The sequence below is a fragment of the Cystoisospora suis genome (genome assembly GCF_002600585.1).
Source record: "Cystoisospora suis strain Wien I chromosome Unknown contig_150, whole genome shotgun sequence".
NCBI classification, from domain to species: domain Eukaryota; phylum Apicomplexa; class Conoidasida; order Eucoccidiorida; family Sarcocystidae; genus Cystoisospora; species Cystoisospora suis.
This window is the reverse complement of record NW_027152952.1, coordinates 28,788-47,887: the sequence shown is the minus strand read 5'-3', so window position 1 is coordinate 47,887 and position 19,100 is coordinate 28,788. Positions and strand designations below refer to the sequence as shown.

The 19,100-nt window shown below is 55.6% G+C and overlaps 2 protein-coding genes across 2 annotated transcripts in view; one reads left to right on the top strand and one right to left on the bottom strand.

Moving 5' to 3' along the window:
* CSUI_000336 (down-regulated in metastasis protein) overlaps nucleotides 1–16,094 on the top strand; it is a 23,522-nt gene extending 7,428 nt beyond the window's left edge. The window contains exons 6-12 of the mRNA XM_068060570.1: nucleotides 19–1,893; nucleotides 2,330–2,685; nucleotides 3,012–4,326; nucleotides 4,624–8,442; nucleotides 9,001–11,478; nucleotides 12,008–12,204; nucleotides 12,878–16,094. Of these exons, the coding sequence (XP_067927457.1) occupies nucleotides 19–1,893; nucleotides 2,330–2,685; nucleotides 3,012–4,326; nucleotides 4,624–8,442; nucleotides 9,001–11,478; nucleotides 12,008–12,204; nucleotides 12,878–15,890 (13,053 nt within the window). The 3' untranslated portion in view covers nucleotides 15,891–16,094. The remainder of the gene's footprint in view (nucleotides 1–18; nucleotides 1,894–2,329; nucleotides 2,686–3,011; nucleotides 4,327–4,623; nucleotides 8,443–9,000; nucleotides 11,479–12,007; nucleotides 12,205–12,877) is intronic.
* Nucleotides 16,095–17,033: 939 nt separating this feature from the next.
* Nucleotides 17,034–18,776, bottom strand: CSUI_000335 (uncharacterized protein). The gene is made up of 3 exons (XM_068060569.1): nucleotides 18,708–18,776; nucleotides 18,052–18,160; nucleotides 17,034–17,487 (listed from the first exon to the last, which is right to left on the bottom strand). Exon 3 carries the CDS (start codon nucleotides 17,431–17,433, stop codon nucleotides 17,101–17,103), a length of 333 nt encoding a protein of 110 aa, XP_067927456.1. The 5' UTR covers nucleotides 17,434–17,487; nucleotides 18,052–18,160; nucleotides 18,708–18,776; the 3' UTR covers nucleotides 17,034–17,100.
* Nucleotides 18,777–19,100: the final 324 nt, after the last annotated feature.

The window sequence follows — 19,100 nt, the reverse complement described above, 5'->3', positions numbered from 1 at the left end:
GGTGGGTTGGTCCGTCAGCAATTGTCTTGGCTGATTGATCTCGAAACTGTTCCGGTTGGCTTGGAAACTGAACGCAGGATCACTGCACTTTATGACCGCGTTGCAAAGGGCGCCCATGAATTGCTCCAGGCAGCTGTACCTCGAAGCACCTCCCTGACAGGAAGTCGAAACGAAAAAGGTCTCACGGAGACGCAGAAGCTTTCTGCAGACTCAGCAGGACAGCAGCTACCGCTTTCTGGAACTGCATTAATGTGCACTGATTACAGTCCAGATTTCACCCGTGCCGCGTCTAGCCATGGCGAGTCTCCGCATTCGTCTGTGCTTCCCGTTGTCGAGTGTACGATTCGAGTCTTAATCGGGCAGCTTTCCGTCAAGTTCTCTCCACTCTGGGAACCTGCAGTTCACGCCATCTTGTACATTCTTGAGGCGGCGGGAAAGGTGACCATGGATACAAATTTCATCGGTAGTGCTACGGATCTCACGTCCTCTGGAAAAAGGAAATATCAGGTGGGGCAGAAGCGCGGCTACGGAGCGGTACAAGAAGAACAAGGTCCACTCCGGGGCACCGAGAAACGGGACGAGCAGAGGGATTTTACTTCGGCGTTAGGGCAGTCGAAAGTTAGCGCTCCGGCTCTCCACTCAGTCTGGCAAGCCAGACAGGGAGCAGCAGTTTTGCAAGTCACTTGGCGCATTGTAACGGGGCAAGTCGACCGAGCCGTCCGAGATTTGCTTTCTCAGGCACGGCAACGGAATTGTTCTGAGCACACAGAAAGGGGGGCCAGCACTGCCGGAGGACAAGATGCATCCGCGCGCCGCTTAGAGGCCACAGGGACCACTTCAACAGCTTCAGCGGCAGGCGTCCCTGGGAGTTTCTCGCGGCAAGCTCCTGCCAGCACAGCGATGGAGACAGACGAAGGCGGAGGCAGTACGAGCAGTAGTGCTAGCAGAAATACTGTTTGGCTCGAATGGCGAAGACAACTTAGTGCAGTCTCAGGGGACGAGACTGATCCAATGAGCCGACACACAAGTCTGTTGCACATTGTAGAAGGAATCGTCAGGCGATTCGGGTCTGATGCCTTCGAGAAAGAGATCGAGCTAGCATCATGCTACGACGGTTCCACTAGCAAGGACGTCGCAGCCCGAGGCGCAGCTGGGCATGGTCTCCGCGCGCAGCATTCCGGAACCTTGTCGCGAGGGGATGGAGAGGTCGCATCAGTGACGCGGGACGCAAGCCAAAGACCCCAGTTGCAGATGCGCAATGACGAGAGCGTTGCACATGCACTGGCTTCACCGAGAACTCAGACTTCAGCTTCCAGGCAAAACGAGGGAATAGCACGGCTTGCTTGGCTGCTCCGAGAGTGCGTGCGGGTGGTTGACACGCTGACAAATGGAAGTGAGGAGCTGCTGCTAGGCGGACACCAAGGAAAGGCTGAGGGAGTTGAGAAAACGTCTGGGCATTGCCCAGAACCAGGCGAGGATGATGCGAGGAACTGTAGTGTCGATGCACCAGAGCTGAACTCCAGAGTAGTCACTGAAAATGGAGGTCTGTCTAGCGCGGGTGACTCCTCTCCTGGTGCTGACAAAGGCAGACACTTGAGTAAAGGTTTACGGACACATCACGTTTCTCTGGTTCCTCGTGCTTGCGATCTCCTGAGGGCAGTGACGGCGTTTGGCACTCTAGACACTCGGCAACTAGCCTTGACCTGCGCCTCGCCGTCTATGTCCCTGCAATCCGGCCACGAGGGAACCGCACATCCAGAGGAAGGCGGGAAAATTGTCTATGTCTCTGACGCTGCAAAGGAAGCAGATTATCTGTGGCAGCAGCTGTTATCTTCCTGTGCTCAACGCCTTATAACAGTCGCCGACAGCACATTACAGCAGCTCGTTATAAAGGTAGGTGGTCAGCATTCAATCGGCATGTGCTTTGACCGACACGCGGTGGTGTTCTGCCGACTTTCTCGACGGACCAGTAGGCCACCACCGGCTTGCTCGCATTTTACACCGAGTGACTATGACAGTCAGTGTTTTTCGGTTATACTCGTGTGTTCTGTCTGAGTATGACGGAGAGAAGAGCTTTGCTGAGATCACGGTTACTCGGTGTCCGCGGGCGCAGGAAGGGCGTGACTGACCCGGGAGAGGAGATGTGTACGAGCTGACGCTGCAACGGACCTCCTTGGCGCTTTTTCTTTTTCTGATATGCCTAGGTGCTCGGGAAGTGTGTTGCTGAAACTGAATGCAGAGCCTCTCTGCCAGTGTGTTTCGGGGTAGCGTCAGTCGCGTCTCGAGAGCTTGTCGAAACGAGGTTCTCCGCTGTTTTTTTCTCCACCAGGTGCTACAACTTTCTCCTGCACTGCGCCCACAATTGCGGCCCTACGAGGCGTTGTTACAGCAGCTCATTACGGAGAAGGGCAATAGCGACGCCCTGCTGCGCTTGCGTTTAGGCGACGGTGACAGCCTGGAGGAAACTAGTTTACCGACTGCGGGGTCCCGCTCGAGTTTCTGCCATGTAGATGGCGGAGGTAGCAATGCTTCTGGCTGTGACGAAGGGGGCCAAGGCGCTGCCCTTTCCGGCGTTGGACTACCCCGTCGTCACGACGCGGGATTTGTTGTTTTGCAGCCGCAGCACCGGCGGTTCATTCTGCCGTTGTTTGTCCGACTTCTCATCACCAAAGCACAACACAGAGCGTAAGTGGTTATCTGCTGGCATTCGAGGGTATTGTCGAGCCGTGTTTCTGTTGGCAAACAAAGCCGGATAGTATTCTACAAGCTCGCCAAGGAGACAGAGGCACTACAGTTTGATGACTCCTGTACTGCCACATTACCCCGTCACGAGCCGCGCTGCTGAGCACTGGCGCTATCTTGAAGTCGCCTGCTGTAAAGAACTACTCTTACGTTGTCCCTGTCGGTTGTGGTGCAGGGTTTCACAGCATAAGGCCTGGAACGAGACTATCTCGGCCGTTCCACGCTTGCTTTACAGTCTGTCTGCGTGCCTGCATTTTTCTTTCTTTCAGGCGTGGCCGATCAGCGTCCACCACCTTCGCGCAACGCCGCAGCATTTTCTCTTTCCTTTCGACCTTAGCGTCAAAGGAGCTTCCGCTGCTGCTTGCTGTCCTTTTACATCCTCTAGTGGACGTGACCATGGATGCTACCAAATTGTGCCAGGATCCCTTGCCTGTCCCTAGCCATTCTGTAGGAATGGAGGTAGGTGAACTCAATAACGGGGTATCTCGAGCCGACGAGTTTTCAACGGCGTTTGGTGGAGCGTTGCGTCTTGTGAACGCATGCGGTGTCGGCACCCTTTATGGGTTTGAGAAGGAGGCGTACCTTCGAGATTTCATTGCGGCCAAACTGGAAGAAGCCACTGTGCTGGCTGCGCGTGACTGGGAGGCCAGACCGGCTTCAGAGAACGGTGTACCCGCGACGGCACAAACGGAAAGAGCAGGAAAAGAAGGCAGGAGGCCGAAGTGTGCCGGTGCTACAGACAACCCTCATGGTAATGAAAAGCCAAGCTCAACGCCTTGGGGCGCTGATTCGGCTAGCGAGCGAGGCGCGCAGAATACTGAGGAGGGAGACGCTGCGACAGTAGTCATCGGTCGCTGTTCTGTCGTCTCTGGTTCTTCGAGAGGCGTTCGGAGAGTCATAACAGTCAGCCTTGCTGACTCCTGCCTGTCGGCGAGATCCTTTGTCCGGTTGCATGGTTGCCTCAAGACACTACAGCAACTTCAGCTGCTGCTTCGACGCGTCCTGCTTCCTGCTGCCCCGTTTCTGTTGCTGTTGTACCGGACAGTGTTGCTGCGGCTTGTCCGTGGTGCACCCTCCCCGACGCTGAGCTCACAGGTCGGCTCCACGCCGCCCGCTGCAGACGGCTTGGAGCCACCTGAAATCGAAGCTCCAGAGTTTTCCGGGCTCGCCGTCACGGACGGTTGCTCGCACCCTGTTGGGTCGGCACGTAGAATCTTGGGACCAGGTTGTACTGTCGACGAGGATGGGGCAGAGTTTGTTCTCCATTCAGCAAGCGGGGACGATACTGCGATTGTCGCGGGAACCCGGAGCACCTCATCTCATCCAGTCAGGCCCCGCGACCGGCATCAGAAACAGACTCTTCAGTTGACATTGCTGCTGCTTCGCAACTTGCTCGAGATGTTCCCTGACTTCGCAGCTGCTTGGGAGCTTCTACTGCGGCCGGCGGGAGCTGCATTGCAACGCCTCCTTGAAGCCGCCGTGGCAACCGCTGCGGCTGCGCCAGTCTGCCCGCGGAAGGACGGCACTCAAAAAAAAAACATACCTGCGGTCATCGCGTTAGTATGCTCCTGGGCAGCGCAGCCGGTGAGCTGAGGGAAGGGTGATTACTCTCTTTTTTCTCAATGAGTCTGTTCTAGAGCACGTGCGAAACGGCGAGGCACTTGTGTTGGTGCAAGACTCTTAATCGGACGACAAGCATGAGAAATAGGCCGGCTCCAGCCAGCTGTACAGTGCGGAGGCGTTTTCGTTGTGAGCAGCCGCTGCTGTCCTGGAAGGGGGGGGGGAGTTTACGCAGGGAACCCCGGCAGAGTTAGGTGAGGAACTGTAGCGTGCACGTTGACACATTACCTGTATTCGCCTGTGTTGTTTTGCACGGTTCAGGCATTTTTTCCCTTCTTTAGCTCCGTCCTACCGAAGTCTCTATCCACCATCTTTGCCGCCCCCGCCTCAGCTGCTGTACTTGCCCGTGTGAGCGCTCCTTCCGCCGCAGTTGGTGGGGGTAAAAGTCGTGGCCCGCTTCGCAACAAATGGGGCGGGTCTGCATGCAGCTCGGGTGTTCTTGACGCCGTCATCCATGCGGCTCTGCTTCTCTCTTGTGGAGGGGTTACCGAGCAGCAGCAGAAGGAGTACGCTTCGGTGCATCAGAGTCAGCTTCGAAGCTTGGTCGCTGACCAGAAAACTCGCCGCCGAAACAGGCGGGGCAAGGGCCGAGGCTTTGATTCTTCCTCGTCGTCATTGTCCTCGGATGGCGAGGCAGAAGAGAGTGACGCGGACGATGCGTTCCAGAAACAGAGACTGGTGATTCGTGAGGAGCAGAAAGCGACTGACCAACAGTTGAAAAAGTGGGAACAGCTAGGGATGGAAATACTGCGACCCCATCTCCCTGTTCTGTTAAAAGCACTGGAGATTCTTTTCCAGCATCGTCGAAAAGCGGAGCTGGCTGGAATCGCCGGTGCAGAGTTACGGAACTCGAATGTTACAGGTGGAGTATTTGTGGAGGATGAAACCAAAACGCCAGGTGAAGGAGAAGAGCTTCAGGAGGAAGAAACGGCTTTCTCTGGCAGAGGCTTGCTCGGCGTTGTGCGCTTGAAAGAACTGCAGCTGTTGACACGCATTGCCCACTGCGCCAGTGACGGCCATAGAGCGGATGTGAGTGGAAATGTGCAGGCTGAGGCAGATCCGAATTTGAGCTCGGCCGTGGTAGTCGGTTTTCCTGTAGCAGGCCGTGGGGGAGAAGGCAAGCAGCGCGAGGACTTTTGTATTGCTGCTAGTTCAATAGAATGTCGCCTGATTCTTCTGTTGCTTCAGTCTCTACCCATTGGTCCTGCGCAAGCCAGGCGAGTCAACAACCGTACGGATTCCGAAACCGTCTGCAGACTCCGCCTGACCCTGCAGACGCTCCGGCGCCTGACCGTACCTATCGCAGCTCAAGTGCGTACGATCCGTGCGGCACAACTGCATGGTACTAGCGAGCTCTCGAAAGGCGGAGAGCTGCCCTGTTTCACAGCGTCGTCGGATGTGCTTTCTGAACTAGCGCGGGTCTTGCGTCTCGTAGTTTCGACATGCTCGAGCCTGCTTCAACACATAAATGTACTCTCCTGTCGGGCCGCGGCGGCAGAGCTACTTGTCGCAGCTGAGTTTGCCGCCTGTGGGCTGCCACATTCCGAGGAGACCTTCGCTCACATTAGGAAAACTGCAGCCACTCTTGTTGCAGGTGAAGCTGCGGTGGTTAGCGACGGGGGAGCGGTAGTGGACGAGGAGGCAACACTTGAAGCGAGAGGAGAACGGCTTCTGCGTATACTAACTCCGGGAGGCTCTTTGTTCAGCTCTGTCATTGAGAAAGCAACAGAAATGCCCACCTCGGTATTCGGGACAGCTTGTGCGGAAGGTCCGGACTCTAGGAATTCCGGAAATCAATGCTGCCTGTCTCTCCTGCCCTCTCTTTTTGTCACACCGGCTGACACCATGTGTCTCGCGCTTGAAGAATCGCATGCGGGGGAGTACAGCAGATGCCAGTGCGCGGGCATCTCAGGTGACAGCCGCTGTTCGCCGCTGGCGCGTGCGGGGGCGGTTTCCAGAGCCAGTGTGAGTGGGATTACTGAATCACAATGGCGGGCGACGGCCGCCCTCACGGTCTTATTGCTGAACACGCTGCGCCACCAGACGGCTTTGAGCGGAAGCCGGGCGGGCATTCTTAGTGGTGATGATGAGGAACAGCCCGACACCGACATGCAGCTCTTCGTTTTGTCTGCTCTTGTGGCTCGCCCTTCGGGCCAACCGCCTTGTGCGCGGCCCTCCGAGCCGACTCTGCTGGAGGCGTGGCTATCGGTGTCTGCATTGGAACCGGTGATGTGCCAGTGCTTGTTTCTACTGGGGACTGCCTCAGTCGAGTGGCCTGTGCAGCAGGCGGGCCTTGGCGTCCTCAAGTGCGCCGTAGACATATGCTGCACCGTCGTGATTCAGGACACCCCCCCGGATGAAGGCCTCGGTTTCGGCCGTTCAATACTTCGCGTGCTTGGCCGGATGGTGATGCCCTTTTCGCGGTCACAACTGAAGCGTCCAGAGGAGGCCCAGAACCGCATTGGACTCCAGATCCTGGACTACGTTGTTCGCAGATTTTCCGGCCTCACCTGCAGTTTTCCGTCCCTCTCCGTGGCGACTGATGCCCAAGCGGCGCAGAGACACTACCGGCAGCTCGAGCAAGTTTTCCATGTCGATCTTGCGGTGCTCGTTCCTGGTATTGCCTCGCCCGCCCCGGGGGCTTGCGCCGATATCCGTAGTGCCAGCGAGTCGCCCGCATTTCCTGCTCGAGCAGAGACGGGTGATTCTGCTGGCAGAGTTTTAAGAACACAGGCTCAGAATGAGGGTGGTGACTTCTTCCACGATCTACTTCATATGCAGAGACACAGACGAGGCCGGGCCCTTCAGCGTCTGGCGTACGCTGTGAGCCAGGGCTCTGTAGGCGCGACTACCATCCGTTTGGTGTGCGTGCCAATCTGCATTTCGTGTCTGCTACAGCGGAGCAGCTGCGCAAGCTACCTGGCTGGAAACCGGAAGGGAAATTTGCGGCGTGAAGTTTTTCACCAAGGTTTAGCAAACCAAGCTATAGCTTGCTTAGAAACATGTTGTCGGCGTGTAAGGTGGATTGTTTCGTTACGCACAGTTCAGCTTCTATGTGGCTTCCTCGGCAAATACCCTGAGAGGGAGGTCTTCCTTTTTAAAGCCGTATGTGCGGTGGTTCGCGCATTTGAAGCGCAGGCTAGAGCAGCAGCGAATCAGGCTCTGAATTCTGATGACGCTACGCTGGAGTTTGAAGACCGGGACGGTCTGGGTCGAGCAGAGGTGTCGGATCAGGAGGACGGAAATTGTTCAGAGAAGCACGTGTTCGCTCTCGACGAGGAGGCAAATGAGGGCGGAGAAATGGCTGCCGAAGACGGAAAAGGAGAGCAGACGCAACAGGCCTTCCGAGCCCGTCGGCGCATTGAGCTGATGCAGGCCAGTATCAGGTCCAAGCTGGTTCCACTCTTGTTCCGTCTGGCTTTCAACGGACAAAGCTCCGGGAAAAAATGCCAGACAAAAGCAGATAACGTGTACAAAAGCCGCAGTGGCGGCTCTGTAAGTGATATGACGGCGGCAGAAGAGAAGAAGAGCGCTAGGCGAGAAGGAGATACCCGCCCTGCAATAGTGGCTGCCCTGCTGCTTGTCCTCCGGTTACTTCCGGCAGCAGAGTTTGACCTGCAGCTTCCAAAGCTTGTGCGAGCAGTGGCATTCAACCTGAGATCAAGAGAACGCGAGGTTCGTCGCAAAGCAAGGGCAGCTTTAGTAGCCCTTGCCGGAAGCTTAGGACCAAGCTGCTTCGCCTTTCTTGTCTCAGAGACCTCACTTCTTCTTCAACAACGACAAAGCAAAGCCCAGCAGCAGGGAAATGACAGGGCGAGTAACGCAGCTATGGGGACTAGCGCTCAAGCATTCTATCGCCCGGTTCTGTTGTTCACACTCCACGCTATGCTCAGTAGGCTTGTTCAACACCCAAGTCCACATGGGGGAGTTGGTGCTGCGTCTCAGCGGCTAGAGGCAAAGGAAGACGATGAGTATTGCGAGATGCGAGAGGAAAGCGTCAAACCAGAGGGAGGTGCCCCGGGAGTATTACCAGGCGAACTCGACGAAGCGGTTCCTTTGTTGCTGCCTCTGATCGCCGAAGTAAGAGATCACAGCACACGTTTGTTCGTCTCCATTATTCGTGGAACTGTAGACTATCCTAAATACTCAGGCAAGGAAGCCGTATCGAGGCGCTAGGTGCCGCACTTTGGTAAGTAGCAGGTTCGTTAGTATGATGCACGTGCGAAAGGCGGAAATTCAGTTCAACTAAGGAGGACGTCGATAGTGCATTGCTAAGAGACAGTATTTTTTTTGTCGTCTGTAACAAATCAAATGCACCATCATCTGACCAGTCAGGCAGCCATTCTTCGGCGTCCGGATAGTACTAGGTTAGTCTTTTTCGGTCGAGCAACACTTGCGATCAGCCGGACCGGCCGCAGAGGAGCCGTGATGCAACCAGACACACAGACAGCTTATTCATTTCCGCGCGGTCGACACTCTATTGGCCGCGTCAGGTGCATGTTTTCAGAAGCGTTGCGGTGGTGCTATCGCTGTGCCCGGAGTTAGAGAATGGTGTCGGAGTGTCGCGCCAGTTTTCATTCACCTTTCTATGAACCAACTACACCCTTCGGTAGTCTGCTGTCCGTTGCCTTTCTTCAGGAACTGAATCGTGTGTCCGACCCTGATCGGCCATTTGAAGACCGATCATCGACCCGCCAGCACTCAAAGATTGACGAAGCTCGTCACCTGAAGGGGCCCTCGATGATGTCCTTGCTTGGGTCCATAGTCTCTTCATCATCTTGCCTATCTTGTATCATTCCGTTTTTATACTCCTTGCTGGGCGGCGTCGGTAGCTCGTTGAACCCGTTAGTCGCAATCAGACAAGGGTACTGTGTATCGGCGAGTTTTTCCCCTGCTTACTTTGAACGCGTCAAGGAACTTTTTCTCTATTTCAGCAAAGGGGTGAGCAGAAATCCCGGACTGGACGCACGTTTTCATGTACTGCTTTCGCGGCGCTTCCTTACTGCAGCGGTAGCTGCGCTCCAGGTCCAACTTTTGCATCCTCTTCAGCTCCAGCGCGCCGGACGGTCTAAGGAGGCACTGGAGCTGTCCCTCATCGAGCAGCAGCTTCGTTTTCAGTCTACTCTTCCTCGCATCAAATACTCCGGGAAGACCAGCAGGAAACGCAAAGATCACTGCGTCGCTCACTTACCAGGAGGTTCTGCTTCAGGCGCACCAGCGGTACAAAGTGGTGGGCGGCTAGCAGTGGTGGGCTCATGTGGTGGACAAGGGTCGCAGTCAGAAGCGACAGAACTAAGGCGTGAGAGTCCTACAGCTCGGAGAGCCCGTCTTTTTCGCGATGACATGGCGTTCTTCCGATCTCTACTCAGCGTCTCGGGTGTTTGCATTCAGAAGGGAGGAGGCACTTCTCGCAACGGAGCTCCTGTCTTAGGGGGCAGCAAGGCTTCGTCTACAGACGACAGTGACGAGGACGGCAGCGCGCTGCACCGTGGTGGGCAAGACGATGACTCTGTTGAATGGCAGGTTCCACGCAGCGTCCCCGAGGCTCTGGAAACTGCTGATCGATTTCGAATTGAGGCACTTCGTGCGGCTGCAGCAACACGCAAACACCGCACTATGGTTACTCAGCCAGGAGCAGCGACTGGATGCTCACTGGACCAAGCGTTAACTAAGCGTGCAGTCAGCCGCTCTACAGTAGGATTTGATTCTTCTGCGCGGGCAGCCGCGCTGGGATACCTTGGGCTTCGACTCCTGCAGTTTGCGCTGAGGAAGCACAAGGCCGAATCAAAACTGCAGTCGACGTTTGAAGACTGCACAGCGACTGAGGGTCTGCAGCGTCAGCGGCGCCGGTCGAACCTACCTGTTATTAACCCGCAGGTCTTCCTTAGTGGCCGTGCACAGCGAAAAGTGGTGACACCGGTTCCTCTCTCTTCGCCCGGAACGATTGATGCCAAGAGGAAGGAAAGCCGGAAGGAGGAAGAGCACCAGTGGCTCGTGGATGACCTGGAAAGAACGGTGCCCAACCTGCTGGTCTGCTTCGGTAGCAGTAACAACGAACTTGTTTCGTGGGCTGCGCGGTGTCTATTGCTGCTAATTCCCCTGCAGCTTTCGGAGCTGGACCGGAGAGGTGCCATCATTGCTTTTGTGGCTCTTAGAGTGTTCCAGAGCGCCGGGACGGGAAACAGTATCACACAGCAGCAACTCCTTCCGTCCTGTACTCGACTCCTGGCGATGGTTCTGTTGCGCCCACAGGCCTCCACTTGGATGGACACCGCACTACATGGCCGCGTGCCATTCTCACACCGAGAGCTGCTCTTGCAGCACTTTATCGAACAAGCAGAGTCACAGAGGAAGACTGAGTTCAGTCTATCATCGGTACGCAGTGAGCCAGAAGCGCGGCAAGTGCCAGCAGCCCCTCGATCTGCGGTTGCCGAAGAAACGTCTGCAGCTGCCTCTTTAGGCGCTGTACACGAGGAGGTGGAGAGATACCAAGTGAATAGCGAGACCGTCGTTACAACTGCTGGTGCTCCGGGTGGAAACTCGTTGGCCGATAACGGGGACAGCTGCGGGGGCCAGCTGGTGTTGTCCGAAGCTCAGTTGCAGATTCTCAAGACTCATGAGCTAGCTTTTGAGTCTAAGACACCTGCCAACGAGACGCGAAGGGAAAATTTCAAGGAGGCTCTGTTGGCGCAAGTTCTGCATGCTTTGGAAGATCACCGTCTCCGACTTTGTGGCCTAATGCTTTTCAAAGGTGTTGTGCTACCTCACTACCGGGAAGCCGCCGCAGCTGCAGTAATCGGTCAGCCCAAGAAGTCAAGTCAGCAAAACGGAGTAAAGAAGAAAAAAGAGAAAGGCAGCTTGGCAGACTGCTCGCTGCTGCACGAGGTCTACAAAGGCGTCAATACTATTGCGCGCCTGATGATCCAGGAAGCCGGAGAGGACAACGAAAGTCGGCGACTGGCAGCAGTCTGTGCGGATGTTTACGTCCACTTTTTGCTGAACTTTCCCATGACTGAAAAGATCCAGCAGCGTCGTGTACTCTTCCTGCTTAGAAACATGGAATACCCCACGGCAGAAGGTCGACGAGCCGTTTTGAACTGCGTCCACAAAGTTCTCGTACGTCCGCCACTGGCGACACCAGCAAGAGTTGAAGCTGCAACATAGTGCTAAGAGTACAGAAGAGTATGTGGTTCGAGCGCAGAGTAAAAGCACGCCACACCACCCAACAAGTGGACGGTCAATCAGACGTGGCGGTGAGCGCGAGGCCGGACGCCGGCCGTAGGACCAGTCGGGGAGCACGTAGTCTCTCTGGCGAAGTGATGCTTGCCAGGGAACAGTCAGCCCTTCGCGAGCTACTCAGGATTCGACTGTGAGATTCTTGTAAGAAGTATCTCCACGAAGCCGGAAAGTTCAGTGTTCTGACATTGAATTTGAAGTGCGCTGTCACTGGCCGTTCAGCTGGAGCAAGCAGAGCACGATTGCTTCCTCGGCAGGCGTCCTACTGAGTATCACTTTCTCCCCACCACGGCGTTTGCGTTGGGGTGAGCCTCGCCTCACTGTTACACCCGGAGACGATGTTTCAGTCGAAGGCGACCAAGTGATGTTATAGCGCTGCGGCTAATGTGCTGCGCGCTTGCCTTGTCAGGTTCGGTTTCCCTCTAAGCTGATCTTGGAGCGGTACGGTGAGGTGCTACTCCTCTCACTCTGTTGCCGCCTCGTGCTCGAGGAAGACAGAACGGCTCATGAAATGCTACGCATGCTGTTAGTTACGGTGATTCACATTGCGGAAGATGCGAAGGACTCGGGTCACTCCGCCACCCAGTTTCTTCAGACTGCAGTCAGGTATGCAAACGGCTGGAGAAAAATGAAGGTTTCATGACCCGCGGCAGAAAAAGAATCGCCACATCATCTCCTGCGTGTAAAGCGGACACGCAGGAGATGATCTCGTAGTTCTATTCCGTGGCAGAGCGGCGCCCAAAAATGCCAGAGAACGGTCAGACGGTTGTATATAAGGTATATACGTGTGTTCGTTACCTTTTCGGCAACCCAAGTGGATCGACTGCAGAAATCTCAGTTCACACAAGGAGTATTCCAGGGTGTCGTGTTGAATTTTCATAAAAGGGAAAGAATATCTGTGTTTTTGAACTCACCCGTCTTGTTCCAGCCCGTTGCTCGTGTTCTCGAGGCGGGAAGGCTCCGGAGCCGCAACTGTTGAGTGTGTTTCACGGTCAACCTCTTGTCCGTGTCCCAAGCGGGCACCCGGCTGGAGGGAAGGTGTCATTTATCTCTCGGTGTGGCAGGCTCTTCCAAGGAGCTGATGTTTAGCACACTCCTCCTTGTCAGCGCATCCAACACGACGGCGTGTTTGCAAGCTAGCTGGCGTCTAGGGATAGTCGCAGAAAACATTTCCCGGTTGGGAAGTGCGTGGGTATGAAGTACTAATGCCTGGTCTTTTTACTGAATGATAGTAAGCTCATCTGGCAGTTTCTTCTTGCGGTTGTCCTGTGTGGCCTAGGGTTTTGCTACAGCCGACCGTGGCGAAGCTCCTGGCGTTGCAGGAGTTTCTTTTGATCTTCCAGGACACACAGGCCTTTAGGCTTCCCAGCCTGTTGCCCCGTCTGCTCCCACTCCTTGTTCAGATACTTACCCTCTCTTGCAACCGGGAAGGTAGAGACAACGCTGGTGGGTGGCTGTGTGAGCCAACCGACTGGCGGATCTCATTCAAAGCTTTGCAGATTTTCGAGAATATCCTTGTTCATGTCCACCCATCAGTCCTTGACTCTCTTCTGGCGAAAGCGGTAGTAACAGCAAGGAGCTCAGGTGGGTCACTTGGGACCACCGACAGCATCGATGGACTGAGTGCAGCTGCATTCCTGCGGGAGTGTTGCTTCTCCAACAGTGATGGGAGGGAGCTACCAGCGATGGGACGGAGCCTGAAGAGTACGTTATCGTTGGCCTCTAGAAACGACCAGGGGAACATGGGAGACTGTCGGTTGAGTACTTTGGAAGACACGGGGGCGAGACCAAGTCTCAGTGATGGGAAACAGAGAAGTAAGGAAAACGGGGAACCGGTGGCTGAGGGCGGGGAGCCGGCAATTGCTCTGGTAGGCGCGGCACTGGCGCGCTTGTGGTTTGAGGCGGCGGCTTCGGGGCTTAGGCATGAGCATCCCTGGGTTCGAGCTATTTCTCTCCGCTGTGTTGGTAGATACATAGCACGGAAACCAAAGTCGGCTTATCGCCCCGCGGTCCCCTGCTTACTGTATCTCAGCAAGCGGGTGTTTTTCGCCAACAGGCCTGACGCTACGCCGGGCGTGACACAACAGACGTCCGCGTCTGAAGTGCGGCCTGGTCACGAAACTAGCGGCAAGCCGGGGGGCATGTCGGCTGAGCACAATACTGGGATCGGAAGAACCGCGGGTCCGATAATGAGGGAGAAGCGTAACTTGAGTCCGGGAGCAGATCTTGCTTTGAGCGCTTTGGCGCCTTTCGGAGTAGACACTTTTCTCGAGAAGAATCCAGCGGCTACCATATCTGCTCTTGGGCTGATTGTCCCTCTGTTGAGACTTTCACTGGCGAGACCGGAGCTTGTTTATGTGCCACCAAGAGACAGCTGGATCAGTGCCACTGGCAAGGAGCAGGAAGATCATGGCAGCAGTCCGGATTGCCAGGTAACAACAGCTGATACGCGTAAGAGAAAACGGAAAAGACTAGAAAGGCACTTTGATCATTTCTGCAGTCTTGGCAAGTACACGAAGAGTAGAGAGGGCCGCGATAGTAAAGCGGTTGGGGGGAAGGCGGATCACAGTGCTGGTGAAGACAATCTAGATAACGAACTCGGCCTTCTCGAGGCGCGGAAGGAAATCGATGCTATCATGGAGAGTGGTGAGGGACAGGGAAACAGCCACCTCGCTGGCGGGAGAGCCGTGGACTGCGGAGGGAAGCGACCTAGAGTGTCCAATCCCGCTCACGGCAGCGCTCACTGCAGCGAGCGAGATCAGGAACACACCGGAAGCGAAGGCGGTACTAAAACAGACGACAGTGAGAACACCCGAGATGAAGTTGGAGACCTAGGGGTGAACCGCCGAAAGAACGCAAAAGGGAGTGAGCCGCAACAGAGTTCGGACAAGACGCGAGACAGTGATGTAACTGTGATCCCGGACGACAACCAGGGCGACGAAGACAGCGACACCGATGACCGTACCAGTGACGAAGGTGGCCCCGATGACGGTTTTGCCCAGTCGGATGTTCTGACGCTGGAAGTACTTCTGAAGAATAACACTACCGAGCTAGAAACAGAGACGAGTCAGCGCCGCTTCTCAGAAGCTAACGATTTGACTCGAGACGTTCTTGCATTTGAAGACCGGGCGGCCTCTCTTGCATCATCTTTGACTCCGTTCACCCTCCACGGGGCGGAGACAGTTTGTTCGCGGACCGCCGTGTCCGACAGTAGTATCGCAGATGGGAACAGATCTCGGCTACGCTCTGAAAAAGGAGCGGACTCCGGAAACTGTTCTCAGAACAACCTCGCTGAGACGGGCGGAGAAAGCGGCGCCTGCATTGGCCCGGAGGATGGGTCTGATCCATCCTTGAACGGCTGTGCCAACAACGGCTTCCCAGGGGAGCTGTCTGGGGCTGCATACAACTGCGAGGACGTCAACAGTCACCCTGTCGTTTTCCTGGCTCGCAGGCTGAATTTCTGGCTTCGTAGGCATTTGGGTACTTTGGGTGCTAAGGGATACAGGTGCAGCCCGCGAATGCCAAATGAGGCAGACGCCTGTGGTGTATCAGTCACCGCAGCTCTGTGTACGTCCGTCACCCGGGCTGGCGCGATACTTGTGGTTCTCCACCACCTGGTACAACTTCTGCCGTTGAGTGTGCCGCACCCGCGAGAAGACGACGGGCAGGAGCTCTCTAGCAGTTGTGATGAAGCGCAGTGTAAGCAAAGACATGCACGGGCAGAGCCTGATGCCGAGAGACTGCTTCAAGCTGTTTTGCTGTTCGTTGTCGAGGCTGCGTACCGCTGCTCAACGGTACTGGGAGTGCGCGCAAGCGAGGACTACCACGGAAGTGGCCGGATCCTTCTGGAGTTGTTGCAGAGTCAGCAAAGCAGCGAGACTGCAGGCGAAGCCGGTCACGTCGCCGGTGCGCCAGGCGACGTCCAGCAATGGGCCCAGCTTCAGCAGCTCGCTCCACGGGACCAGCAAATTGAAGTGTCCCTCGCAGGTACTTTCGTGTTGAACGAGCTGCAGAGACGTATGCGTGAAGCCGGCCGTGATGCTGGTTGGTTGCGTCTTCTTGGCGAAGTTCGGAGCAAGGTGCTGAGCAGACGTTCAGAGCGTAAAGCCGGTCAACATCAGCAGGCTGTGCTTCAGCCACAACGACACGCAGAGAAGCGACGGCGCCAGCAGCTGCGTAAACGCCTTTCGAAGAGACGGAGGATGGCGGAGCTGATAGCACACAAGCGGGGAAAAGGTGCCGAGAGAAAGGCACGCGGGAGGTTACAAAAAGACACTTTGTCGCTTGTCTAGCGGGCCGCTACAAAGAAGCCGGCTTCTTTGTGGCGATGGTCGCCCGCATGCGGCCGTACAGTGGAAAGCGCCGCAAGTTTGATAGGCCCGGTCTTGCATTGAGACTGATGTCGGTGGGTGTTCGGAGACCGCACGGGCGTAGCAGTTGACATTGGGCAGTCGGATAAGCGTAAAGGGAAACGCTGTTCGCGAGAACTTGTTGGCCCCTAACTCCTCACTGGCGCAAGTCCGCATGCGTGTATCTTTTTTTTTCTTTTTGATTGCTAAAGAAACTGGTTCCGGCGTTTCGGGCGCTCTGTGACTCTCAAATCACTGGCTGTACCATCGAGCTGCCGCAGCCCACAAAGCAGCACTCGTAGCGAGATGTAGAAGCGGCGTCTCGAGATCTGAGCTGACGGCTGCCGGGCGATCTTTTCCTTTCCAGCTGCGATGGCGCGTTGTCCGTTGCTGTCTCCGGAAGAAGAGACAGAGGGACCTGTCTCTTATTTCTATGGCTTGTTAGCACGCCGCGCTGAGAAGTTTCTAACTCGGACGGCCCCCAAGGTAACATCATCCGGGTGTGTACGTCGTTCGGGTGTGTCTCTCCGAAGATAGTGCCGCCGGGGCAGCACTCCAGACTCTTTAGGTCGCTGTTCTCGCAGTCCACCAGCAATGGAAAGCTATCTTTTGTGGGTCGCATCGTTGGTTCGCGCCACTTGACTGAGGAGTACGCGGTGGGGCCGGTCGTTTTTGACACGGTCCAGACAGCCGGCGAGCTGGCTACATTTCCGTTTTGTTGACCCTAAGAGAACGAGATGAAGCGCGAAGGTTTGTTTTCGTCCTGTCCTATGAAAAATATGAGCGGGAAAAAAACCGTGCCGTGGCAGTACCACAGAAGCCGTTGCAAGCACATAGAAGGCCGAGTTGGCCCCGCGGCAAAAGTACATCCTGGGGCCTCCGAGCGCGACTTTTTCACGAAAGTCACTGAAGCTGCTCGTGCTACTAAAGGACCACTGAGCGGAAGCAGGGTCCTCGTGGCCAGACAAAGACAAAACTAAGAAGCTTCTCTTGCTTCGCCTCGTACAATGTCCACGACACCTTCTGGAACGGGTGTGTGCTGGGGGGCAAGTGGACACCCCAGAAAAAAAATCTCATGGACAAGAATTCCCATTGCCAGACTGGCCGTCGCCACGAAATGCTTGTCTGTTGCGAGCGGCCTGAAAGTATCGCACTACACTGGACCTGCACCTGGTGTGCAGGCCCCGCTCAAAAGCATCCGTCCGGCATTCAGGTTGCTGATGCGGTCGGGGACAAGCAACGAGCCAACGCAGATGAATTCGCTCTCTCCGTGCAGCAGCTCTCCGCTGACTGTGGTTGCCTGAATTGATATGTGCACATGTCTCAGTGGTGGGCAGCTGGACCGCCAAGTGTCGCACTGTTCGTTGCCTGCATCTCCATCGTGGTGGCCAGCGCCTGCTCCCAGGCAAAAGGCTGCACTTTTCTCGTAGTCGCAGTGGCTCGTTCTTCCCGGAGTCTTGCTGCAGATGATGCTCTGCAATTGCATATCTCTCTCCGACAGTCACGCCAAGTCCTCGTCTTTGAAAAGAGATCGAAGTACCTTGAAATCAGAACAAACAGAAAGAACACCGCTGCTCGGGCGTAAGAGGCCGTGATTCAGAACACTGGGGCTAGACACAGGCCGACTGGAAGTGTTAACAAACACTGGTCGCTCGGCACCGCCATGGTCACGACTGAAGCACAGACCGAACTCCTAACTGCGCGGTGGCTTCATCAGTCGACAAGTCGCCCTGCAATCTCTGCATACTGAAAGAGCATACAGGATACGCTCTCATGACATAGTGGCGACATCCGTCCACCCAGTGACACAAGACATCTCCTCCCTTCTGTTACATGCGCCTCCATGGGTGACGCGCCTTTTTGCATGCAGCTTTAGCGCAGATCTGTCCGAGAGCTCTCTGCCTGAGCACCCGCAAGACTGCAGCTGACATCGACCTTACAGCAGTGTACAAAACCAACTCCGACAACATACCGTGGAGACAGAGGCAGACAAAACCTGTTGTTCTGTGGCGGGACCGAGGATATCAGCGGCGTGCATGGGCGCGGCACGCCGTAACTGCTGACAGCCCGGCACACGGTTTCCTGATCTGAAACAGTTCTTTACCAGTGATGCTTCGTGATAGCGAGAAACGTCGATCATTCTGTACGATACCGGGCCACCGTGGCGATCTACGAGAGCTGCTTGCACATTGTCCGTCGACCCCAGCTGCTTCCTAAAAGCACACATCCGCCGCAAGACTTGCCATCCAACTCTGTGAGCCGCTTCATAGCTCAGGTCACAGTCCAACCCTCCAGAACACATGGGTCATCGTAATCTGTTTGTGCGCCCGCGCCCCGTACGTTTACTCGGGTATCTAAGGATGCCACCTCTCGTACAGCAAGCTCGTCCTGGTGGCCAGCTTTGCACCTTCTTTGTCAGCCCATTCATCAAAGCCTTGCTTTCATTCACGGGCTGGCGGTCGGAGAAGTACTGTCTGAAGACAGTCGCGAGACTGAAATACTTTCACGAGAGAGAACACGAAGTTGGCAGGCTAATCCTCAACATCGATGTCAGCAGGGGGAGCCGGCAACTGCAGTGTCAAAGGGACAGCTGAAGCCAGTTTGCTTGGCAGACTCTGAGTCAGAAATACCCGTTCCCGGTTGTGCCACACGGTCGCTCCACTACCACAATGTCCGGCGAAGAAGCGCGCATTCCAGGTCGGCTTACACTCCATCTTTCTCCTGCGGCATACACACACGCACCCGAACACCGGCCCTCACTGGGGTCCTTCGCGAGGTGAAGGAGCTTCACCTTGTGACTCTAGGGTGTACGGTTCGGGAGATGAATGTCTGTGCGAAGCACTGGCAACGAGAAAGCCCCTGTGTACCTATTGAGGCACCCGCTAAATAGGATTTCAGATTCCCTATTTTCCCGCACTGCACAGTCCGTCACGCTGAAAAAAAGACAGAATGCATGCTGTATCGCCGGGATTCCTGCACAGCCGGTCGTCTGTAGACGTAACGAGCCAACGAGTGCCCAGCCTATCCGATCAAGATTTTTCCTCTCAGTTTAGACAACCCTGCTGCTTTGCAAGTGTATACGCGCTCATGTTGGTATTAGATTGTACGTGCTGTGATTCCTGGTCCAGTCTCTTAGATTGTGGGTTGTGTCCG